Source organism: Syngnathus acus, chromosome 13 (assembly GCF_901709675.1).
Source record: "Syngnathus acus chromosome 13, fSynAcu1.2, whole genome shotgun sequence".
NCBI classification, from domain to species: Eukaryota; Metazoa; Chordata; class Actinopteri; order Syngnathiformes; family Syngnathidae; genus Syngnathus; species Syngnathus acus.
In genome coordinates, this window is record NC_051098.1 from 15,346,477 (window position 1) to 15,372,035 (window position 25,559).

The window sequence follows — 25,559 nt, forward strand, 5'->3', positions numbered from 1 at the left end:
TAATAAAGAGATGCTGTGTTTATATCCAGTTCAAGATTGTAACCTTGACAACCGTGTGGAGAGCAGCGGGGGAACTTTGGACTCGGTTGCTGCCATGGTAATTTGGAGGGGGGTCCTGATATGGAAGCGTACATCAAAGATGTTGAATCTGTGTGGTGTGTGAATTTTTATTCACTGCTTTCATGTTGGTGCAATCAATGGCCGGACTTTTTGATGTCAATCCAACAAAGTGTTAGTGTTTTTTTCTCCACCAGTGAAGTCAGGTGACTGCACCACTCTCCACCATTTTGATTGTGATTTCGCAAAATAAAAAGTTTCAGTCTCGGCTTAACTGAAAATCATTTTGAGCACAAAAATATTTATTCGAAAAAAAAATGTAATTGTTGCTGGGCAGTTCTCAGAGGGCATCTCAAAAACTGCCCCATAGGCCACGCCCCCTACGTATTTAAATGGAAAAATGTCACAGCAATGAAGCTATTGAAACGAGGTCAACTATAGATAGTCATTTTTTAATTTTATTGCATCTCTGTATCAATAATTAAAACATATCAACGTAGTAAAAAATGAAGAATCATCTGGTGGGGCACATCTCTCCTTGCCCTGAGCAAAATCAATACAGATACATTCTTACATTATGAACAAATGGCATAGTTAAAAAACAAAGTAATATAAACTGTGTATCATTACGATGAAAGAAGCGTATATTTGATTATATAATATTAATAAAGTAGTAGCTAAGATGATTTGAATCGTTACAAATGTACTCTCAAACAGCCAGCTCCAATAAAAATATGATTCACTGCGTGGGCATGGTATTAAAAATACATCGCTTCATGTTGTGGTTGAGCAGCAGCTTCTTGCTCGTCTTTTTGCCCTTTCCTCCAAAATGTTCCACCTCATTTAACCCATTGACTATAAACTCCGTGTAGCTACAGAGTGTGTTTTCAATGTAAGAAAAAAAACAACTTGATCGCAGGTTAATGTCATGCACGGATCATTGCATTCGGCCGGCGTGACGGGATGCGGCACCAAGCAGGCGGGTCAAACCGCATCGGGTCATATTTTCGCCGTGAACCGAGAAGAACGTTGCGGCGGACGCATCGATCCGCATCCGCGTCGTTAATCCAAAGAGCGATCTTGTCAGGAAGCGCCAGACATCAATATCGAGATGGAGAGATCTCGCCTGTGAGGGAGGGGGGGGGGGGTTAAAGAGATGATGGAGCTTGGTTTTGGTTTTACAACCTGATTCTAAATTAAATGTCTTCTATATAATCAATTTTGATAGAATCGTCTCACATTGTGTTAATTAAACAAAAACAATTTTGATCTGTTTTTGAGATCAGACAAGATCACGCCGGCGATGTCGAAATCGAGTTAACAGTCACGGGTGGATGTTATGGTGGAGGATGGAGAGAGGATTATGCCAGTTGCTTGGCCTGGTGTGGATTAATGAGGAGGCCATCTGCCGCCGCTAAGATTATAATCCATTAGGGATTCAGGCATGCAGAGACTGAAGGAAGATCGCTTGTTGTATTTGTGATTGTTTGGGTAGTTTCTGGAATGAATAAGGAAGTGTTCTACTTTTGTCCAAATGTGAGTGACCCACTTTCTGTTTCATGGATTGGGCAGATTGGATTTTGGGTTGGGTGTAAAATTACTGTAGTGTGTTAAGATGGCCGATTTCAAATACTTGAGGCTCACTCGTCATCCAACACAATGACACTCCGACCTTGACCTCGACCCCACCATCCCTTTCTTCCTCCTCCGCCTCGTCTCTCCATTCAAGCCTGCACGCATTCAGTCCCCTGGCTCCTCCCCCTTTTCCAGAGAGGCGACTGTGTGAGTGTGCTTTTCATCGCTCCCCTCCTTCTTTTTCTCTCTCTCTCGTTCCCACACCCGTCCTCTCCCCTCCCTCTTTTTGGCTTTTTGGAGAGGGGAAGCAGTCGGGAATCGTAGATCTTCGTCTCGCTTGAGAAGTGACAAGGCGTGAAGTCAGCGACAGGACACGTCAGTCGGTTTGTTTTGTTTTTTAGTTAAGTAGCAAGATCAAGAACTCGGAATCCTCGCTCCGGCTGGAATACCACTGCAGGACTGGGAATCTTCAGCCGGTCCCGGTCCTCCCAGCTCAGCCGGTGTGGCTCTAGGATGCAGTGAAGGATGGTCCACCAGGAAAACTGTTCTTACAAGGTAGTCCTCAGTTTCGGATGGTACACAAATGTCACATTCATGTGCGAGTGACATATTGCGACCTTTGTGGGAGTGTGTTGAGTTTTGTGATCGTGTTGTGAATCTGGTGGCTAGCTGGTTGCCAAGGGAGATCTTGACTTCAGGGAATAATGTCTCCAACCTCCTGCAAAACTATGTGGCATGTATGAAGACTGAATTGAAGGACTTGAGATCTTGACTTGTTTGGGGTTTACCACTCATTGCGGCCCAGCCTAGCCGTGTCGGGATTTAAGCAAGCGCCTGACAGCTGTACGTCTACTTTGCAGTAAAAATAGGAAAGCCAGTCTGCAATGCAGAGAGCGAGCAAGAGGTGGATGAAAGAGACGAGCTTCTTGAAGATGTCAGGGGAGGTGGCAGAGCCATTGTGCATGTTGTTTGGAAAGCTGCAACTCCAGAGAATATTAGGCATGGTCGAGAATTAGATGCAATGCATAAAATGTTCTTTTAATCACAGAATTGCATTGAAAAGAAGTGTGCTAGCTTTATGCTACTTGGTTGTGTCTGGGTGTCAAGCTACTTTATGCAGGTGAAGTATTGAAGTCAAAATTTTGGTCTGGTCTATACTTAAAATTAGAAAAAATAATTAAAATAATTTCTATAGTATTATTATTATTTTATATATGTGTTTGTATTATTATTTAATATTTTCAATTAATCATGTTATGGATGTTTTTATTCCAAAAGAGCCTTTGCTTTGAGTCTCTTGAGATTGTTGAGAGTTTCTATTTTTATTTTTATTTTTTCTCAAAGCTCCGAAAAGTGCTCCTTTAGTGGTTCACATACACCATCTACAAAAATGACATAACATTTTTCTATTTGTGTTTGTGCTTCAACATTTAAATCAGACATTTTAATTTGGTGACTCACATCACCCCGCACAGCATTTGTTATCATTTTCAGCAAGAGTTCTACATTTTTGTGTGTGTGTGTCACTCAGGAGGGTGGGTGGATTTATACATCGGTGCTGGCTGCTTGTGTAACAGGATAAGGATTTCCTGCCATGTTTGTTGCTAGATGATAACAAAAAAAAAATAGGAGACAGAGTGACAGAAAGATAGCAGGACAGGGCTGGTGATAAGCAGGGAACGAAGAGACGCCGAGGGCCAAGTAGGGAAGCGAGCTGAAAGGCACACATTAAACAGTAACCAGAGAAGTATCGACAGCGCTCAGTGACACGGCGCCAGGAGGGGAGAAAATGACGGCAAAGTCTGAGGATGGAAATTCATGAAGGTGGAAATAAAGACCAAAGTGGGAATGGAAGTTGCATATGGGGTCGTAAGGATGAGGAATGGAAAGAAAAAAAAGAAAGAAAGAAAGAAAGAGGGCGGCAGGCGGAACAGAGGATTCAGACTCTGATAACAGCGGCTCTCCGGAGGCCTCTCAATTAGAGCGGTAACCTGGCAACCGGCAGAGGACAGCGCCCCTAACACACACACACACACACAAATATGCACACACAATGGGGGATGTATGTACGTATATGCACAAAAGTATTGGAACATAACAATTATTATATATATATATCTATAAATATATTTTATATTAGATTTTATTATATATATATATTTTATATATATATTATATATTATATATTATATATAGGGACATAATTATTATATATATCTATAAATATATTTTATATTAGATTTTATTATATATATATATTTTTAATTTTTTTAAAAATATTTTTCATTTATTATTCTCCTTTAAACCCTGAACCTCTTGATTGTTGATTGTTAGGTAGATATGCGATCATGTTTTTTTTTTCCAGTTAAATGAGTTTGTGACCCAAAAAAATCCATCAATTTTCATGCCGAATGGTTATCGTCATAAATGAAAGGGCCAAAAAATGTAAGGGATTCATAAGTCATTAATGCACGGGTATTTTATTTTGGGTTTTTTTTGCTGCTGTTTTTCATTTGTTTAAGTGCTTAAACGCACGCCGTTGTTTATGGCGAGAGGCCCACGTTGCATTAAATCTCGGTTTTCTTTTTTGCGGGGGATTCCCATCATCATCTATAACTCTGATGGAGCTGTCTTCGCTGTTAGCAGCAGCGGCACAATCAGGCGGGGGCGAGATGAGGAGATTTATCAGGCGGCAGGAGTAATGTCAGCGTCCCAAGGCCTCGGGACCATCCTTGGGTCCTGGAGGGGCGGTTGTGAATGGATGAAATTAGTCCAATAAAAGTGATCGATGGCGTGAGGGGGAATATTCAGTTAGCAGAATGTGCTTGATAGACTCGCTGTGCGTTATTGGTCTCCCTGCCCAAAAAACAAAAAAAGTTGGAGGACCTCCTGATGGGGCGACCCGCTCTCCCCAATTTGTTTGGAACACAAAGCATCGCCATGGCGACATTGTGGGCTATGTTGCTCTGGCAGCAAGACTTGCTTCTATTTTGTTTTTGGCCCTAAAAAAAAAGCTCTTACATGCGGCTGTAAGTAAATGTCAATGAATCATTTGCATACTTGCAAAGAAGCCGGAGAAGGGCACAGTTGCCACAGTTACATTAGAACACACTGATTACTCCTTTAGAATTTTTTTTTTTTTTTAAATAACTCAAGTAGATTACAATTTATTTTATTAATTGCAAAATGCTGACTGAAGAGAATGTTATCATATAACTTAAAGGTGGAAACAAAATAACCCCAACTTGTGTAGCATGCATGCTAACTTAGCACATAGGTAGTTAAAGTTAAGTTACGTCAGACGCCATTTTGCCATCATAATTGTTGTACACACACAAAACAAAAGCATATACTTCATTTTTCATGAACACATACTTGAGGAGGATAACTATCTTTGGAAATAGTTAGCTAGCTAAAAACATAAACACACTTTTGCACACAGTAAATGTCGGCAATCGTTATTGTTAGTGTGAAGGTGAAACCTTCACACTATTGTTATTCCTGTACTTTATTATTAGTGTGAAGGTGAAATTATTATTCTACATCTTCTGCCCACTTTTTTGCTGATTAACTACTTCCACATACTTCAACCGATTCACTCCGTTCCACTTTTCACTTATTCCAAATATTCATGACATGGGTGCTTACATTTTTTTCCTTCCAAAAATTTTCCGTTTTCACAAAATTCCCAAATTTCCGGCAATTTTTTCCCCATTCATTCTTAATGGCAGATTCAACATTTCACATTTACGTTGTTCCAGTTTGAAATTCACATAATTCAACACATTCAAATCACATTGGGGACATTCCCAAACTTGCCAAATTCAAAATTTTCACGTTTTCATCTTTTATTTTGAAATTCACACCCAATTCACCAATATTTCCTTTTTCCCTTCTCATTTCTACATTTTTCAACCCATTCAACCCATTCCAACTTTCAACTGTTCATCCTTTTTCTACCTATTCCACAACTTCCCACTTACCAAAAACTTCACATCTTTTATTTTGAAATTCACACCCAATTCCTTTTTCCCTTCTCATTTCTACATTTTTCAACCGATTCAACCCATTCCAACTTTCAACTGTTCATCATTTTTCTACCTATTCCACAACTTCCCAAAAACTTCACATCTTTTATTTTGAAATTCACACCCAATTCCTTTTTCCCTTCTCATTTCTACATCTTTCAACCGATTCAACCCATTCCAACTTTCAACTGTTCATCATTTTTCTCCCTATTCCACAACTTCCCAAAAACTTCACATCTTTTATTTTGAAATTCACACCCAATTCCTTTTTCCCTTCTCATTTCTACATTTTTCAACCGATTCAACCCATTCCAACTTTCAACTGTTCATCATTTTTCTACCTATTCCACAACTTCCCAAAAACGTCACATCTTTTATTTTGAAATTCACACCCAATTCCTTTTTCCCTTCTCATTTCTACATTTTTCAACCGATTCAACCCATTCCAACTTTCAACTGTTCATTATCTTTCTACCTATTCCACAATTTACCAAAAACTTCACATCTTTTATTTTGAAATTCACACCCAATTCCTTTTTCCCTTCTCATTTCTACATTTTTCAACCGATTCAACCCATTCCAACTTTCAACTGTTCATCATTTTTCTACCCATTCCACAACTTCCCAAAAGCTTCACATCTTTTATTTTGAAATTCACACCCAATTCCTTTTTCCCTCCTCATTTCTACATTTTTCAACCGATTCAACCCATTCCAACTTTCAACTGTTCATCATTTTCCTACCTATTCCACAACTTCCCACTTACCAAAAACTTCACATCTTTTATTTTGAAATTCACACCCAATTTTCCTAAATTTCCTTTTTCCCTTCTTATTTCTACATTTTTCAACCGATTCAACTTGTTTCAACATCATTCTTCTTCACCTTCACACGCAATTTCTTCAGGAATTGCAATTCTAGTTTTTATTGTTAGCCTTCCGCATTACAATACATATGTAATGTAGCTGTCCTGTCGGCTTGTATTTGTGTTTCACGTGTATTTTATTTTTGCTTCTTGGGTGTTTAATGCGTTGACCTCCCGCTCCATTTCCACCGTACTACTTAACGACTTAGCAGCTTAGTGATTTGCCAATGTAGCTCTCTGCTGATTGCTCATTCAGGCATTCTGCTTGAGCAAACTTAAGTGCCTTTGCAATAATAATAATACATAGTGACTAGGATACAGTAAGCAACATTAAATTATAACAAATTAGATTGTACTGAAACGTGGTCATGTTCGTGTAACACATTACTGGCATCAGTGGAGGCGGACTTAGAGGTGCTTCGGAATCGAGCATATGCGGACACACACGCGTGGAGTGCAGTGGCAGTGCATGCCAGGCCCACAGGAGGTGCCAGGAACCCTCTCTCCCACAGTCACCCTCTGTTCACTTGGAACAAAAGCCTTTTTCTGTGTTTTTATGTCTATCTCGCTCCCTCTCCGAAGGCTCCCCTCGTGTCTCCTCCTCAGCCTCACCTGACAGTCACGCCATCCGCTCCACATTTAACCATCTCCCGACGTGCACCCATGCTACCCTCCAAGTGGGCCCGAGGCGGTGATCATGACCATGTCTTTATCCGCCTCCGCCCACCCCGCTTAAAAAAATAAGATCATCAGTGACTTCACCTTAACCGTGAAGTCAGCCTCACTAATGAAGCCGCCCCGCCCTTCATAGCCACTCAAGCGCAAAGCTAAAAGCTCTTTTATTGGCCCGTGTGTGTGTGTATATGTGCACTTGTACCACATTTAATGTGGGGACGTTTCGAATACATGCTAGACTGCAGTCTGATGGTTCACGCTGTGTGTGTGCAGTCTGAGGCGTCTTTCTGAGTGGACAGCGACAGTGTACTTTACCCCCAAATCCCCCGGGATTGTCGCTGAATCAAGCATACTTCCGGCTTGTCAGTGCTGGTGTGTGTACGTGTGTTTGAGATTGGACTCCGTTTTGGTGTATTCCCCCAACTCGATGAATATTTCATTATTTGTCTGGGCCCTTCTCATCTTCCCCTCTTGACGTTCGTCAACATTACTTGTTGTTCCTTCTCATTTTGCTCTTCTCGTGTTGTCGTATCACTTTGTCCTCTTGCGGGTTATCTGATAGTGAGGAACACGAGACTGCTTTTTGCTTGTTTGTTGATTGTTTTTCAAGGATTATATATAAAAACAGTTTTTATCCCCCTCTAAGAGGATGGAAAGTAATATTATCATTATTCAAATAAAATCAACAAATATAATTTTAGCGGTGAGCATGTACCATACTGTAAATATAAATACAATGGTTATAAAAAGTCTGCACACCCCTGTTAGCGTACTAGTTTTTGTGCTATAAAAAAAAGACCCAAATAACCTCAATTGAAATTTTGTCTGTCTTTTTCAAGATGGTGAATCAAAATAAGCTGAAATAGTGTGGTTGCACAAGTGTGCACACCCTCTCCTCCATCAACCGACGACAGGTTGGTGTGTTGACATAGAATTGCTGCCTTTTTGCCATATGAGCTTCAAAATTTCCCACTGAGCAGCCATGACAAATACATGAGTCATGGCTCGATAATGTCTCACAGCGATGAGCTCATAACGCGGCGAGCCGGGATTGAAAGTGTAAGTCGCAGACGTGGTCCCCCTGTGTCTGTGTGAGACGGACTGACCTTTCATTGTGCTCTCCATCAGTGGTTATTTTGTTCAAGCAGGAAACCTTTATGCAAAGAGGTCATCATTCATTCACAGATTTTGACGCTTAATCCAGCTCAAAGCTCTAAACTAATCCACATTTTTGCATTCTCTTTTTCAGTCTCACAAGCAATTTTGAGGTGTTGAGGGGATTTTATTTAAAAGGGAAGCCAGTACACATGCATTAACATAGTCCAATGGAAACTATTTGTCATTCAGCATAAAAGCAAATAATGTCTCACTCCTTCAGTAATATTCTACTTTTATATACTAAAAATACTTTGACTAATATAGAAAATTCCGATAAAGGAGGCTGTCACAATTACTGTAACATTAGTTGTTCGTGGCAGAGGATAAAGAATATACGCCTTTGGCTATTGTTATAATGGTTGTCTACATGTGTTGCTCTGCCATTTATTGCTCACCGCCTCTAAATTAGCCAGTACATGTAGATTAAATCCTTTCTTTGCCTTTCTTTTTGTCAAGATGTAGTCATCTATCTTGGACATAAGAAACATCTTCCTCCTCTTCTTCATTCCACATTCCTTTCCATTCCTTTTGCTGAGGTGACTTTTTCCCGATGTGGTTGCAAGCAGCTGCTGCCCACACGTCGGGGCGTGAAGAAAAAAAAAAAAAAACACACACACAGGGAGGTTTTTCTCCCGTGAGAGGCCGTCCTGACCGGCAAGGCAGGGAGTGTCTAAAAGGGGGTCTTTACCTCTGACCACTGTGCTTTCACAGTCCTACAGGAGACAGCGTGGGCAGTGAGAAACATCCCCGCAGCTTGTAAGAGAGGACGAGCTGAAAGTTACAGATCAGAGTCGGTGTACATGTTCAGATCATGGCCGAGGCGAGTCAGACGGGACGAGACCCAAGTTCGGCAGTCAGCCTGGACTAAGAAGTAACGCTGGCCAAAGGGACAACAGAAGAAGAGGGAGGGTGGGGGCAAGATGAGACAGGCGCTGGAACACTCGGACGAATGCCACGGCGTGGGTGATGTCATCAGGAACACGTCCTGCCTCTGTCTCGGTGATGACTACAAGGAGGTAACACGTGTTCTAGCCGTTCAGTTGATGGGGCTGCTTTTCATTTGAGCCTCGTCGGTAAACAAACACAGTGCGGCTCTGCTTCTGGCTAGCAGATATCATAATAGCTCACCAAATTTAAAAAATATATTTTCTGGCATAATTCTCACTGATCAAAATGTTAGTGTTGGATTTTCCGAAAAGATTTGAGCTCTTATTGTTTCTTTTGAAAAAGCAATGAATTGCTGTTTACACAAAAGCGGTTTCTTTTGCATTTGTTTTCTTGCTGTACTTAATGTGAACCAAACTGAGAATTTAAAACCAAGCTAGTGTAAGAGCCAAACCATTTATGTGGTTTTATTGTTACAACCAGCCCAGTGGGGGAAAACCATAAATATGACGTGGCTTGTAATAAAAACATGTCTGACATACTCAATTATTTCCTCTTTGATGATGTTTGCGGCTATTGTCTCATTCAGTTAGTCAGCATTTTCGTAAACCGACACAGATTTTTTCCCCTCCACGTTCCGAGAGTAGAAGCTCAAATGTCACTCGAGGCAGCCATTGTCCTGTCCCGACCTGCTCCTTTTGTCATTGTGCCTCTATTCTTCTTCTCGTTTTTGTTCTTTATCTCACCGTCATCCTCCCCCATCTCTCTTAACACACACACATTCCCTCAGTCGGTTGGCCGTACCCCTCGCTGAGCCGATCTTTCCTGGCTGAGCGGCAGGAGCAGCTTTGCACTGACCTGCGGCTGAACTATATAAAAGTTCAAAGTGCAAGGCTCTTAAGGTACGGAATGTCGACATCTCAGAAAGATATATCGTAGATACATCCTACAGATTTTCGATCAATAGGAAAATAGTCTCATGTAAGTGTGCGAGAACATGTGTGAGTATGTAGTCAAAACAGGCTGAGCTTGTGTGTGTTTGTGAAGCTGTGAGCACAGCGGCGGATCACTGTCAGCTCTGGAAAAGATATCAGAGTCAAGCTCTCTGTTTGGAATGTCAACAGCACATTTCTAGCATTGTCTTTGTGTGGACCAGCCAAAATAGCCTGGCAATGAAAAAAAAAAAGATTGAATGTCAAGAAAGAACACATACGCGTTTAAGGCCAGGTGTGCATTCATAATATTTGTTTTGGAATTTTGGCCCACCGAGGACTTCAATGGTAGGATGGTTCTCCAGCCCAGCTTTGAAGAGTCTTTAATCACTTCTCCAAACACATTTGGACAGGTGCATTGCAATGTCAAGATTTAGTGCTTGCTGGTGTGCGCTCATGTGCGAACACTGACGCTTGTGTGTGACCAGGGAGCAAGGTCTTGTCGGGTAAAAAGCCTCCATTGTGCTGGTGGAAAAGAGAGAGAGCGAGCGTAGCGTAGCGTAAAGCTGGGGGGCAGCGGGGGGCAGTGGACATAATGTGAAATCATGGAAGGAATGATACAGTGAACGGTACCTTGAAGGCCATGCCCACACAAACATGGCTATTTTTACTTTGGTTATTTTTTTACAACTCAGGCTGCACAGCCGTTAGCGTAGCCGTTAGCGTTCTTCAACCATTCCACGCGTGCACGCCTGTCTGTGTGTATGGCATTCAGAAACTTTGCAGTTTTCAGGGGCGATTGTGTCAATAAAATGCCAAACTTTGACAGCTTACGGCCATACAACCTTGAGGATGCCAGATCTTGTCTGATCTGGGAAGCTAAGCAGGGCCAGGCCTGGTTAGTACTTGGATGGGAGACCGCCTGGGCATACCAGGTGCTGTAAGCCTTTTTTTTTTTTTGCAATGTAGTTCACGTTTCTTACCGCTAGATGGCAGACTATGTTTATTCACTAATAAAGAGCCTGGCTCCCTGTGAACTCAAAGCAGCAGTCTTTATTTATAATATAACCCAACACAACACATTGCGCTGCCATGCAGTGTTTTTTCCGCTTTTCATGACATTTACTTTGATACAGCAAAATGCAGGTCACAACGGCAAATTCGTGCTACCACAGAAAAAGCTGTCAATAACTTTTCATGACAACCATGTTTCCATGAAACACCAAAAGTCTTGGAAGAAAGTCTGTTTCGGACCTGGTTGTGACATGGATGGTAGACGTTTAGGGAATACCAGATGCTGAAAGACCTGAAGTACTGCAGTGGTTCTTCAACCAGTAGGTGTCGGTAATGCGCATTGAAGCTGGTGCCACCTCGCTGTAAAAAAACAACGAAGAAGAAAATGACGTCACTTCCCGTTCACCAACCGAGCGGATCTGTGAGTGAACGAGTCAGTGAGCGAGTGAGTGAGTGAGTGAATGGTTTGCATTTCCAGTTCATCGCGAGAACGGATCAGTGAGGAAACGAATCCTGACTTTCCTGTTCGCGAACGAGACAATGGATGAACTGCCTTCCTTCCCCCCGTGCATCAACGGATCAGTCAGTGAAGCTGTTGCGTCTCCCTCCTGAGGTCAACTATGGAAGCCAGAATGTCGATTTACGATTTGCCAAGGAAAGAAAGAACCACGCACTGAAACACCACTTCTTTTATGCACGTTTTCTCCAAGCTAACGGCTAACTTTATTGCATGAAGGGACGCGCCGTTATGCAACAACGGGGAGAGTATGCTTCTCTTTGGGTCATCTTTATTTTATAACACTTATAGTAGTTTTTAAATAACGTATATACGCCTAAATATTGTTATCCAATATATCTACTGCAATTTCACATTATATTGCTGGTTTGAAAATGAATTTAATGAATGAATTTTTATTATTGTTGTCGTTTGTTGGTGTTATTATTTTAATAAACATTGATGTTAAAACATGTCTGGTGTTTTATTCCTTGTTTTTGGATTTGCCAATTAAAACATAAAAATCAAACATTAGGTTAACTGCTTTACATGACAATATGTATGTCATTTACGTTGTTATATGAGTTGGTGTCCCCCAAATGTCGGCATAAAGGATTTTTTTTTTCAACCTTTTATTCAAACACAAATACATTCGGTATAATAACACCATCAACTACAATCCAACAAATACCAAATGAAAACATCAATGTCGGCATAACGTGTGTCGGCTGGCAAAGCAGCAACGCTGTCTGTCACTCACGCGTGAATCTTCGCGAACGAACCTGAAAATGACGGTGTACCTAATAGAGTGTCCGAATGACGTCACAGATCAAATAGCCAATCAGAAAGTGGGGGTGAGGGCGGGTGTGGCACTTTTCACTTTCATTTAAGCTTTGACCATGATTTTTCCCTAATGAAGTGGCCTGTTATTAGGAATACCTGAAAATGACAGTGTACCTAATAAGAGTGTCCAAGTGACGTCACAGATCAAACAGCCAATCAGAAAGTGGGGGTGAGGGCGGGTGTGGCACTTTTCACTTAAACCAGGGGTGTCGACCTCCAGTCCTCGAGGGGCCGCGTTCCAATATGTTTTCCAAGTTACCCTCGTTAAGCGCACCTGCGTGAAAAGTTTTTGCCCCTTTCACGTTCCGCAGGAGCTAAAACTTTTCACGCAGGTGCACTTAACGAGGGAATCATACGGACACTCCATTAGGTACACCGCCATTTTCAAGTGTACCTAATAACAGGCCACTTTATTAGGCCAATATCATGGTCAAAGGTCACAGGTGTCAAGCTCTAGTCCTTGGGGCCGCGTTCCAATATGTTTTCCAAGTTACCCTCGTTAAGCGCACCTGCGTGAAAAGTTTTAGCCCCTTTCACGTTCCGCAGGAGCTAAAACTTTTCACGCAGGTGCACTTAACGAGGGAAGCACACGGACACTCCATTAGGTACACCGCCATTTTCAAGTGTACCTAATAACAGGCCACTTTATTAGGGAAATATCATGGTCAAAGGTCACAGGTGTCAAGCTCTAGTCCTCGGGGCCGCGTTCCAATATGTTTTCCAAGTTACCCTCGTTAAGCGCACCTGCGTGAAAAGTTTTAGCCTCTTTCACGTTCCGCAGGAGCTAAAACTTTTCACGCAGGTGCACTTAACGAGGGAAGCACACGGACACTCCATTAGGTACACCGCCATTTTCAAGTGTACCTAATAACAGGCCACTTTATTAGGGAACTATCATGGTCAAAGGTCACAGGTATCAAGCGCTAGTCCTCGGGCCACGTTCCAATATGTTTTCCAAGTTACCCTCGTTAAGCGCACCTGCGTGAAAAGTTTTAGCCCCTTTCACGTTCCGCAGGAGCTAAAACTTTTCACGCAGGTGCACTTAACGAGGGAAGCACACGGACACTCCATTAGGTACACCGCCATCTTCAAGTGTACCTAATAACAGGCCACTTTATTAGGGAAATATCATGGTCAAAGGTCACAGGTGTCAAGCTCTAGTCCTCGGGGCCGCGTTCCAATATGTTTTCCAAGTGACCCTCGTTAAACACACCTGCGTGAAAAGTTTTAGCTCCTTTCACGTTCCGCAGGAGCTAAAACTTTTCACGCAGGTGCACTTAACGAGGGAAGCACACGGACACTCCACTAGGTACACCGCCATTTCCAAGTGTACCTAATAACAGGCCACTTTATTAGGGAACTATCATGGTCAAAGGTCACAGGTATCAAGCGCTAGTCTTCGGGCCACGTTCCAATATGTTTTCCAAGTTACCCTCGTTAAGCGCACCTGCGTGAAAAGTTTTAGCCCCTTTCACGTTCCGCAGGAGCTAAAACTTTTCACGCAGGTGCACTTAACGAGGGAATCATACGGACACTCCATTAGGTACTCCGCCATTTCCAAGTGTACCTAATAACAGGCCACTTTATTAGGGAAATATCATGGTCAAAGGTCACAGGTGTCAAGCTCTAGTCCTCGAGGCCGCGTTCCAATATGTTTTCCAAGTTACCCTCGTTAAGCGCACCTGCGTGAAAAGTTTTAGCCCCTTTCACGTTCCGCAGGAGCTAAAACTTTTCACGCAGGTGCACTTAACGAGGGAAGCACACGGACACTCCATTAGGTACACCGCCATTTTCAAGTGTACCTAATAACAGGCCACTTTATTAGGGAAATATCATGGTCAAAGGTCACAGGTGTCAAGCTCTAATCCTCGGGGCCGCGTTCCAATATGTTTTCCAAGTTACCCTCGTTAAGCGCACCTGCGTGAAAAGTTTTAGCCCCTTTCACGTTCCGCAGGAGCTAAAACTTTTCACGCAGGTGCACTTAACGAGGGAATCATACGGACACTCCATTAGGTACACCGCCATTTTCAAGTGTACCTAATAACAGGCCACTTTATTAGGCCAATATCATGGTCAAAGGTCACAGGTGTCAAGCTCTAGTCCTTGGGGCCGCGTTCCAATATGTTTTCCAAGTTACCCTCGTTAAGCGCACCTGCGTGAAAAGTTTTAGCCCCTTTCACGTTCCGCAGGAGCTAAAACTTTTCACGCAGGTGCACTTAACAAGGGAAGCACACGGACACTCCATTAGGTACACCGCCATTTTCAAGTGGACCTAATAACAGGCCACTTTATTAGGGAAATATCATGGTCAAAGGTCACAGGTGTCAAGCTCTAGTCCTCGGGGCCGCGTTCCAATATGTTTCCCAAGTGACCCTCGTTAAGCGCACCTGCGTGAAAAGTTTTAGCCTCTTTCACGTTCCGCAGGAGCTAAAACTTTTCACGCAGGTGCACTTAACGAGGGAAGCACACGGACACTCCATTAGGTACACCGCCATTTTCAAGTGTACCTAATAACAGGCCACTTTATTAGGGAAATATCATGGTCAAAGGTCACAGGTGTCAAGCTCTAGTCCTCGGGGCCGCGTTCCAATATGTTTCCCAAGTGACCCTCGTTAAACACACCTGCGTGAAAAGTTTTAGCTCCTTTCACGGTCCGCAGGAGCTAAAACTTTTCACGCAGGTGCACTTAACGAGGGAAGCACACGGACACTCCATTAGGTACACCGCCATTTTCAAGTGTACCTAATAACAGGCCACTTTATTAGGGAACTATCATGGTCAAAGGTCACAGGTATCAAGCGCTAGTCCTCGGGCCACGTTCCAATATGTTTTCCAAGTTACCCTCGTTAAGCGCACCTGCGTGAAAAGTTTTAGCCCCTTTCACGTTCCGCAGGAGCTAAAACTTTTCACGCAGGTGCACTTAACGAGGGAAGCACACGGACACTCCATTAGGTACACCGCCATTTTCAAGTGTACCTAATAACAGGCCACTTTATTAGGGAAATATCATGGTCAAAGGTCACAGGTGTCAAGCTCTAGTCCTCGGGGCCGCGTTCCAATATGTTTTCCAAGTTACCCTCGTTAAGGGCACCTGCGTGAAAAGTTTTAGCCCCTTTCACGTTCCGCAGGAGCTAAAACTTTTCACGCAGGTGCACTTAACGAGGGAAGCACACGGACACTCCATTAGGTACACCGCCATTTTCAAGTGTACCTAATAACAGGCCACTTTATTAGGGAAATATCATGGTCAAAGGTCACAGGTGTCAAGCTCTAGTCCTCGGGGCCGCGTTCCAATATGTTTCCCAAGTGACCCTCGTTAAGCGCACCTGCGTGAAAAGTTTTAGCCCCTTTCACGTTCCGCAGGAGCTAAAACTTTTCACGCAGGTGCACTTAACGAGGGAAGCACACGGACACTCCATTAGGTACACCGCCATTTTCAAGTGTACCTAATAACAGGCCACTTTATTAGGGAAATATCATGGTCAAAGGTCACAGGTGTCAAGCTCTAGTCCTCGGGGCCGCGTTCCAATATGTTTCCCAAGTGACCCTCGTTAAGCGCACCTGCGTGAAAAGTTTTAGCCCCTTTCACGTTCCGCAGGAGCTAAAACTTTTCACGCAGGTGCACTTAACGAGGGAAGCACACGGACACTCCATTAGGTACACCGCCATTTTAAAGTGTACCTAATAACAGGCCACTTTATTAGGGAAATATCATAGTCAAAGGTCACAGGTGTCAAGCTCTAGTCCTCGGGGCCGCGTTCCAATATGTTTTTCAAGTTACCCTCGTGAAAAGATTTTGTTCATTTTCACCTTCTGCAGGAGCTAAAACATTTCACGCAGGTGCACTTAATGCTAAGTGCCAAGCAGGGAGGCATTTTTAAAGTCTTTGGTATGACCCGGCCGGGGTTTGAACCTACCACCTTCCAGGCTGAGGGTAGACACTCTACTCACCATGCCACTGAGTTGGCTCAAACAATTGAAATGAGTGTTCCACTGCAGCGCTGAAGAGGAGGAATTACCTTCCTCAATGAAGATTTGGCTTCACGTCAATTTGTGGAAAATACACATTAGCTTGATTGTGTTCCTCCCCAATCTAATTTGGACCCTTTGGGATGCTCGAGGATGAAGGAGGTCGTTAGGCCTGTCACTATTATCCTCTTCTTGCCTCTTGCCCGCATTGAAATGTTAATTCAATGGCCCCTGCAATTTTCCATCTCATCATTCTTTGGCAAAAAGGAAGCCACTCCGAGACAATTTGACCGTTTGGGTTTTTTTACACGATTGCTGCAAATCTTCCGGCAGTGACAAAATGACAGGAAAGGTTACCGTGGCATTTTTAGTGGCGCGATGAGATTGAGCGAGCGCAGGTGCGGTAAATCCACAGCGGGAAGACAAAGCATTGATACGCTGTGTTTGTTTGATTACTCTGCAATTCCTTGCGCTGTACTTCCAGCACAGTTTATGTAAAGTTCGACACGCCGCATTAAAGCGAGCCGGCTGATGACTACGCGAGCAAAACAAGCGGCGGCGTGTGTCGGTTTTCCAATTGGCTGCGAGGCCCCCACAGCGTTGTATTCCGCACCTCTGTAAAGATTTTACGACGTCTGTTTTCCTTCACTCGGCCCACCCAAGCGCACAAACAGAGCAGATGACAATTAGACAAAGGCAGGAAGTTCTTTTGTGTAGCAGGTGTAAAGCTCAAACGTGACCTTTGACCCTTGTGAACCTCTTTCAGGCTCACTGAAAATTGCTCAGAGCTGAAACATTTTGGAATGACTTTGAAATTGAATTGGATGCTATTTAATTTTGTTAGTCACTTTTTATTGTGTTCTCATATGTGTGTGAAGAACCAGGCCTACTTCTCTTCTGGCCATCTGGTGGCCACTCCCTCAGATTATGTTCATTGACATTGGTTGGAGACAAGACAGGAAAAGAAAAAAATGTTAGAAAAAGGAGTGGTAGGAATGATGTGGGAGACGACAGTTTGAGGCAGACGAGCAAAGATGGAAGGAAATGCCTGGCGTGTGTGACGAGTGCCTGGCGAGGCTGAATGGGGTAGATAAGACACACATGGGACTGAGACAGGTGAGAAATTTGAGCGGAAATTGGAACTTGTAGTCAAGAGACAGCCCAAATGAAAAAAAAAAAACCCACTCTAGAATCTTTATCATTGTTCATCACCTTATTGTGTCAAATTATTTTGCGTTTTGTTGAGGTCATGTTGGAGCATCAGTGTTATATGTCGTATGTTTACCACGTGACTCAAACTAGTACTTAACATTACCGCCTGTAAACGTAGCACAGCACTGTAGAGCTGTTTGTTCTTTGATGCAACAGCACCACCTACTGGTGAAAATATGTCTTGTCTTTTATTAAAAAGGCTCCCAGTGAATCTAATTCACACGTTTTGCTGGTTCAGCTGAGTCCACACTTTGTATCACATCTTGTTAAGATGACACCCAGCCAAATTAGGAGGCTGCTGCTATAAATACACCGGCCGTGTAAAAGATTGGGAAAATGGTGCCACGGCCTAAAAATAAAATCATAGCTGCCATGACAACGCGAAAGTCTTTAATAAAAAAAAATGTTTTCACTTGTGTTTCAGGCCCAAAAGAATGAGAGGGAGTCTATTAGGCAGAAGTTGGCCCTGGGCAGTTTCTTCGACGATGGACCGGGCATCTACACCAGCTGCAGCAAGAGCGGCAAACCGAGCCTGTCGTCACGGTAACGTGATGTCACTCTCTTATTATTGTCATTCAGATAAAGACATTACACTTTTTGAACTCGTGAAGCCTCAATCTGTATTTTAACTGGCAAGAGAGTTTGTACAATCTGAGTCATCGCCCTTTAAAGTTCTATTTTAATCAGTGCTCTTTGGATGCCCTGCCGCGTGATCAATCAGCCGTGCTTGTAATTACTGCATGGAATAAGCAGATTATTGATCTGCGTTCGGAGCCTCATCCACACTTCGTCTAAACAAAAATGAATTTTAACAACCCAGTCGGTGTCATCTGTATTGGACCAGAACCGCCTGCTGCTTCCCGCATTGATCTGCATGGAGGACAAGCAGGGAGATGATTAAAAACACGCAGCCTGGTTGAGTCAGTCCTCACCCTGCATTATGATGTCATGGAGGCAACTAGGGAGTCTCGTTTGCATATTTTTTTTTCTTTTTTCTAACTACAAAGTGATGCTCAGGGGACACTTCATTAGGTACAGCTAATGGCAGCAGTGGGCTGGGCCTTCAGGGATTTCCTCGACTTAATCCATCTTGTAATACCGCCACTATCATGTTGCAATTAAAGTCTAGAAAGCACCAATACTGCAGCAAAATGCAATACAGTGGATTTAATGGACTGTGTGGGGAGGAGGAGTCGTCTGTTAGAGCCAATTGTCCTTTACATCACAGCAGTATTTTTCATGACCTAAAAATACCCAGCACAATACAAAATTATTGTAACTTTTTCGTTATTATTTAGATTATTCATTATTTTTGTATTTATTATTTGTATTTTTTTGTTGGTGCATTTAGTGCTTTCCCTTTTTCAACTCAATTCTGATTACGATAAGAATGATGATAAGAATTTTATGAAAAGAATCAATGAACGTGCTTCCTGCAGGCTGCAGAGCGGCATGAACCTCCAGATCTGCTTCGTCAACGACAGCGGTAGCGACAAGGACAGCGATGCGGACGACAGCAAGACGGAGACCAGTCTGGACACGCCCCTGTCTCCCATGGTAGGCTCACCTGACACCAGACGCGACGAGGACGAGCAGGTCTCTTGGCTTTGGTCCACCTTTTCTGGCCCGTTAACCAATTCCTGGGCTGCAAATGAGGAATGAATTGGAATACGCTCAGCCAGGCCACGGATGGTTGGACGCATTAACCTCTCGTCAGCCTGAAACACAGTTAACACAAAGCGAGAGAAATGTTCATCCTTACTCTTCTGCTGATTGAAAGCAATTACCGTCCATGTACATGATTTTATATGGAAAAGTACATTCCAGAAAAGTCATTGTTACTCATTCCACCAAACACGTGATTATTTTTCACCTCAACGCAGTCCAAGCAGAGTTCATCCTACTCGGACCGGGACACCACTGAGGAGGACTCCGAGTCCCTGGAGGACATGGACTTCCTGAGTCGGCAGAAGAAGCTCCAGGCGGAGGCCAAGCTTGCGTTGGCCATGGCCAAGCCCATGGCCAAGATGCAGGTGGAGGTGGAGAAACAGAACCGGAAAAAGTCACCTGTGGTGGATCTGGTGAGTGGCACGTTGCTTTTAGTGTTTCTCAAAATATATCGCCAGTAGAATAAACAATTGGTTTATCTTTACCCAAAGATTCTGCAAACTGCACCACATTAAACCTAACAGAGGGTTCAATCATAAAATTGTGCAGCTGGACCTAATATCGTGGCCCGTGGGAATACAAATTGAACAGGCCCTGTCCACTTTATGATCATGTCGCAGTGAGGCAGTCTTCATCATTATTTCATCCTTTTTTTTCTGGCTCGCTGCCTCTCATCGGAGCACACGCACGAATAGAGCAACGACGTCATACGTACGTACACACGTCGTACTTCCACGTAGATTTGACTTATTCAGGGATGTGGAGGGAGGCCAGGCCCCGCCACATCCATAATTCATCCAGCGGAAAGCACTGACTGGTGCGTTGTGGAAGCGAGCAGCGCTTGACAGTCACAGAGCATCACTGTCACTCAACACACAAACTGAAAGTGGATCATCAAGGTCATGGATGCCGGAAATATACACTCACACAAAAAACAACATCAAACTGCAGTGGGCAGTGGTCTGTTCAAATGACAGGTTTTTGTGATATTGACACATTATAGCATACATGTAAGACTCAGTTTGACCATTAAAAAAAAAGAATAATAAATTAAGAGGGAGTGTAAAAATGTCTGTTAAAAAAATAATCATAATAAAATGTGTTATCTTTACAGAAATATTTTTTACGGCCATAATCCCACAATTGTAGTTTAATCTATCCCTCCAGGTGTTGCAGAGTAAAATGTAAAAAGGAAGGCTTAATGATACGTCACTTTTAAAACAACCCCTCCGCCATGCATATATTTTAGTTGCTCCGTCGAATGCGGAGGTTGAATTCTGGTTGATTTCCTGACACTACATTATGTCATTCATACCAATAGTGATATCATCCGTCTTGTGACAGAAACACATTTGTCAACAAACTAGAACTACTATCGCCCACTCTTGGTTTTACTGACCACCACCGTGACGTCACAAAAATGCGAAAGTGAAACGTTGGGTTCAAACCATACTGTGTGTTTGTTTACCTGTTCTCGCTGGAGAGGAATAAGTAGAACTAACGCAGGCTGCGTCCACTCATGTGACTTTAGTTATTGTCGATTGAAAACATGCAGTCGTCTTCTCTTTGAATGAAAGCGAAAATACAGCGATCTTTTGGACACCAGAAGGAAGTCGACGCTGCTGTTACTGTAGTAGAAAGGAACCTGCTGCCCTCTAGCGGCCGCTTGGAACACGACAGGGTCGTCAAGTTCACATTTTTGTGACCCGCTTCTTAAGGAGCACATCTGATGAGAAATATTTGCACCGCTTCTAGCCATTTTTCCCTCAATTTAAATGTAATCTTTGATGATGTTATCATTGTTACTGTATACTGTAGTACAGACCATTTTTTAATTATTATGTTTTTTTGTCTGACAACTATGCGATGGATGTTCTGATCGTTCTACATACACTCTTATACTCACCCACATAAAAAAACATTATCAGTTGTTTCCCAGAATGTTTCATGTTTTAAAGGCTTTTCCTTTGTATTCAATCCGTTGTTTGCTTTGTCTGACAGCTCCCACACATGCCTCACATCAGTGAATGTCTCATGAAAAGAAGCCTGAAGCCCACCGACCTGAGGGACATGACGCTTGGACAACTCCAGGTCATCGTGAACGATCTGCACTCCCAGATTGAAAGTGAGTCGGGCGCAATTTCTATGTCCAATAAAACATCATTCGACTTCCATTTTAGCTTGGCGGCGGCCATCGCAGATGTCTGTCTATGTATCAAAGTTATGTTTCACCATCTCCCGCCCTGGTGTTGTTTGTGTGTAGGTCTGAACGAGGAGTTGGTCCAGCTACTGGTGGTCAGAGACGAGCTCCACATGGAACAAGATGCCATGCTGGTTGACATCGAAGACCTCACCAGGTTAGGATTTGATTAGGCTTAAGATTTGGTTTGGTCAGGTCTTATTTTTTTTTTCTTTGTCTACCCTCCAGGCATGCTGAGAGCCAGCAGAAACATCTGGCTGAGAAGACCCTCTCCAAATAAGAAGCATTTTTGCTCCACCTTCACCGCCACCACTTGCCCGCCCTCCGCCGCCTGAACCAAACCAAGTCCCTCGCCGAACCGTCACGCCTCCATCTCGTTCCAAATCTGCCCGCTTGTCTCCTTCGCTGCTTTCCCGCACTCCTGAGCCCCCAGCACAGAAGACCGCCACCATCCTTCACCCGCTTGTGTGGCATCATCCGGGCGAATGCGTCTTACTTCCCCCGAAGAGACGAGAGAGGAAAGGGATTGTGTATTGTCATGGTTTCTGTCCCAGCTTCCTGTGCTTCGCTCTCCTTTCCTTACAACTTTCTACATTCGCCACTAAATTATTACTGTCAAATGCAAAAATTGTGGGAAAAAAAAGTCAAGTTATAGTGAAAACTTTAGTAGAAAGTCAGTCTTAAGATTAAAAAAAGAGAAACAACACTGTATAAAAAAAAAGAAAAAAAAGATTGCTAATTATCTCGAAGCATTTTAAGTTGGACTGTAAAGTATCTCAACCTGTTTTTATTCTGCACAAATGGTAGTTTTCAACTGAGAAATGTTTATTTGAAGGTGCTAAAAGAGTGTAAAGGAAACATGCCTGCCTTGTAGTGGAGTCGTAGCTTTTGGTAAATACATTCACTCAAATTGCTCTTCAACATTTTGTAAATGTTGATTTTTTTTCCGACACGAGTCATTTTCCAAAAGAATCGGTGTGTTAATATCGTTCATCCTACTGTGTTCAGAAACTTTATTTGAAGGAAGAACATGTTCATGTACAGATATGTAAAATAAAGAATAAACTTTGTTTTCTAGACGCTTTTGCCAAACACTTCCTCTTTCAGCCGAGAATGAGATGTTCACCGCACGGTGTTTTCACTGCACTGCCGGCAGAGTGATGTTTAAATTAACTTGTAAAGGCCAGGAAACTCCTGGCTTCCGACACTCGCTCACCACTGCAGTTTCTCGATGTGCTGTCATTCTGAACCGACCTTGAACGCAACAAATGCGTCTTTTTTTGATCAAGAGAGAGAGAGAGAGATTGGGAAATACAAGGTGTGAGAGATGATGTCATATGAAATGATTCAAAAGACAGTTTATATTTATATATGTATGTATATACATATACATAACATACATACACACACATATAAAGCACTTTTACTTATCCACCACAGTGGCGGACAAACAGACAGACTATCACTCGTCAAGCCCAGTGGTCGAGATAGAGACATTTACTAGTTAAAATATTTTTACTCAAATAATCTAATACCTCTTGAGCGCCTCCTGGAGTTCTAAACATACAGGCATTGCATTTTTTTGAAATTTTACTTACGAAACCAGCGGCCAATAACCGCCTCTGCACTGGATTTATAATACACAACATTAGTCATTATTCAACACCAACTTCCCTTTATTTGCTTTTCGGCTTCCGACAGGTCACCGCTGACTTTCTGCCAGGGCGAGGGTGTGAATATCCCCCGAGAATAATCCAAAGAAAACCCAACATATAAAACCAGAAGGTAAGAGGGAGACACAACATTGAACACACAAGACAAAGATGACAAACTTTTATTTCTGTGAGTTGGATGAGACAAAGCATTCAGTTGAGTGCAGGTTTAAATGGTGTTTTTTTTCTTACTTGAAATATTTCTCTCCCATTCAGACGTGATCAGGTGTTTGCTCGTTGCATCCGCGCTCAAGTGGCGCACCGCCACGTCACTGCCGGTGCACACGCAACTGAGCGCAGAAGAGTGCGCAAACTGCTCCGCGCTCTTTATGAACCTCTTGACAAATATCAGGGGGATCCTTAACAATGTAAGTACTTGTTGTTATTCAATTGTTATTTTATTATGCAGCAGCATGTGAAACTGCACTTTGCACATTGTTATGTTCTCAAGTATTTATTTATTTATTTATTTATTTTTAAGGACGTTTTGTTTTACGGCATCATGTCTGACAAAGCAACTGTGAGCAGCTTGGCCGAGACGCCGCAAGCCTGCGCACCTAACATTCAACAGGTGACCTTTTGTCTTTTTGCCTGGTAAAATGGGAATTATTGTTCATAACTTTTAGATGAAGCCATACATTTTTTTTTTTTTTTTAATTGAGACGAATGTGAGAATTAAAAGCGAAAACGAAAATGAGAAAATTTTAGTCCTAAAAGCTCACCTGTATTTACCTATAATCTTGTTGAATTTTTAATCATTTAAATGATTACGTTTCTTTTTTTATCTCATTATTCAAAAAAGATCAAATCAATTTTAAAAAAATGTGTTTTAATGACTAATATATTTAAATGTTCTAACATGTCATAATAATATAAATGAAATATAAACAAATAGAAATGTATACATTTTAAACGTGGGTTATACTTATCCATCTTTTACATATGGTCATTGGATTTTTTTCTCATCTACACTTTTTTTTACGCCATAGAATTCCAACTGCATGGCTCAAAGAAGTACACCCTTCAGTGAGGTAACTAGTTTTAATTTTGATGTTTATTGACTGTACAATTATTGGCCATTTTTTTGGCAATATTTTCACACTCGAATGAGATCCGGCTCAAATTCTGACAATAACATGCTTGATAAAAAAAAAAAAATTGCCAAGTGACACAATGCTTTTGCTCCTCACAGAGTGAATGTCTCATGAGCATCATGAAGGACATTGTCCACTATGAGGCTCTCATTAAGTCCTACCTCAAGTTGACTCTGAAAAGCCCCGATGAAGAAAAGGCTCTTCTGAGCCCGACCCTGAAAATTATTCAGAACCTGAAGGTGCGAGTTTGTTTTGGCGGGTCGTGTAAGAAAATATTAAAAAATAATATCTTCTTATAAATGACCTAAAATGATGGATTGTTTTGTTTTCACAGAATTGTTTCCCGAGATTCAATGGAGGGATGAACCCTGCAGAGGTCTTTTTTATTTATTTTTATTCCTTCTTGCTTTAGGTCTTCATGTCTAAAAATGATGTAGAGTTAAAATAATTGAATAACAAAATAATTAAATACAATCCAGACTCAATCTGACAACACTTGTCAGACAGTAAAAGTGCTCAAGAGACTAACATAATTGTCTTCATGCTATTTTCAACTCTTTAAATGGGCTAGTAATGTGTAGAAAGAAATAACAGATGACATATTTGGACATGTTGTTTTTCAGCATGACAGGGTTAATGTTTAATATCCTACCCCAATTTAGTTTAATCTAAAAAACGGTATGTGTGTTTTCAGGAGGACATGTCTCGTATGTGGGGAGACAACAGCTTCATTAACCGACTTGAGATGTTCAAGTTGATGAGAGGCTTCTACATCAGAGTCATCACCATCAACCGTGCAATGGGCTACATCTCCTCGGGAGACCACCGGAAGTAAACATGCCAGTTCTGGGGGGGACAATATTCAATGCGAACATTTGAATCCAAAATAGTACATTACATAAAATAATTGAATGTGAAACAGTAAAACTTAAGTAGATGGAACAAAAAGGTTTGATGAAAATTGCTAGTTATGTTGCCAGGCAGACTTTGTAGGGCACAAGTATTTGGGCCCCAAAGTTTCTCATTTATACCCCTCTATGGTGCATTTTTAAACATCACATTTGGAAATGAACAAAGCTAAAGCTAACGTAGCTCAAAATAGCACCACCCGCTCATACGTAGGTGAACCATTAGTCAGTAGCCATGTTGGCTAATTTCTATGTGAATGTATTCCAA

General features: G+C 42.3%; 2 protein-coding genes, 1 long non-coding RNA gene and 1 pseudogene across 7 annotated transcripts in view; 3 read left to right on the top strand and 1 right to left on the bottom strand.

Annotated features, from left to right (window-relative positions):
* Positions 1–22,654, top strand: part of schip1 (schwannomin interacting protein 1) — a 132,544-nt gene extending 109,890 nt beyond the window's left edge. For 2 of the 4 annotated variants that reach the window (XM_037266893.1, XM_037266894.1), the window contains 6 exons: positions 18,134–18,252; positions 19,149–19,266; positions 19,593–19,790; positions 21,379–21,502; positions 21,641–21,734; positions 21,806–22,654. In XM_037266893.1, coding sequence (XP_037122788.1) covers positions 18,134–18,252; positions 19,149–19,266; positions 19,593–19,790; positions 21,379–21,502; positions 21,641–21,734; positions 21,806–21,857 — 705 coding nt within the window. In that variant the 3' untranslated portion in view covers positions 21,858–22,654. Of the gene's footprint in view, positions 1–1,877; positions 2,188–8,713; positions 9,375–18,133; positions 18,253–19,148; positions 19,267–19,592; positions 19,791–21,378; positions 21,503–21,640; positions 21,735–21,805 lie in introns of those variants that run through there. The other 2 variants (XM_037266896.1, XM_037266895.1) reach the window with 2 other exon arrangements.
* Positions 11,004–11,122, top strand: LOC119133123 (annotated as a pseudogene).
* LOC119132026 lies at positions 17,692–20,949 on the bottom strand. Of its 2 annotated transcripts, none has more exons than XR_005099774.1 (4): positions 20,846–20,949; positions 19,583–20,238; positions 19,277–19,427; positions 17,692–18,579 (listed from the first exon to the last, which is right to left on the bottom strand). It is a non-coding gene; the product is annotated as an uncharacterized LOC119132026 (long non-coding RNA). The 2 variants fall into 2 exon arrangements; XR_005099773.1 differs by having other exon boundaries at positions 19,583–20,244.
* A 746-nt stretch (positions 22,655–23,400) lies between the features above and the next one.
* il12a (interleukin 12a) lies at positions 23,401–25,236 on the top strand. Its single transcript, XM_037268234.1, has 6 exons — positions 23,401–23,419; positions 23,506–23,657; positions 23,771–23,860; positions 24,279–24,320; positions 24,482–24,647; positions 25,052–25,236. The coding sequence occupies exons 1-6, from the start codon at positions 23,401–23,403 to the stop codon at positions 25,216–25,218; spliced, it is 636 nt and encodes a 211-aa protein (XP_037124129.1). The 3' UTR covers positions 25,219–25,236.
* Positions 25,237–25,559: the final 323 nt, after the last annotated feature.

Bases quoted from the DNA above. Each gene is read 5' to 3' on its own strand.
- il12a (XM_037268234.1), top strand. The intron at 24,321-24,481 runs GTAACTAGTTTT...TGCTCCTCACAG, and splicing joins GAAGTACACCCTTCAGTGAG to AGTGAATGTCTCATGAGCAT. The intron at 24,648-25,051 runs GTAAGAAAATAT...ATTTAGTTTAAT, and splicing joins AGTTTGTTTTGGCGGGTCGT to CTAAAAAACGGTATGTGTGT.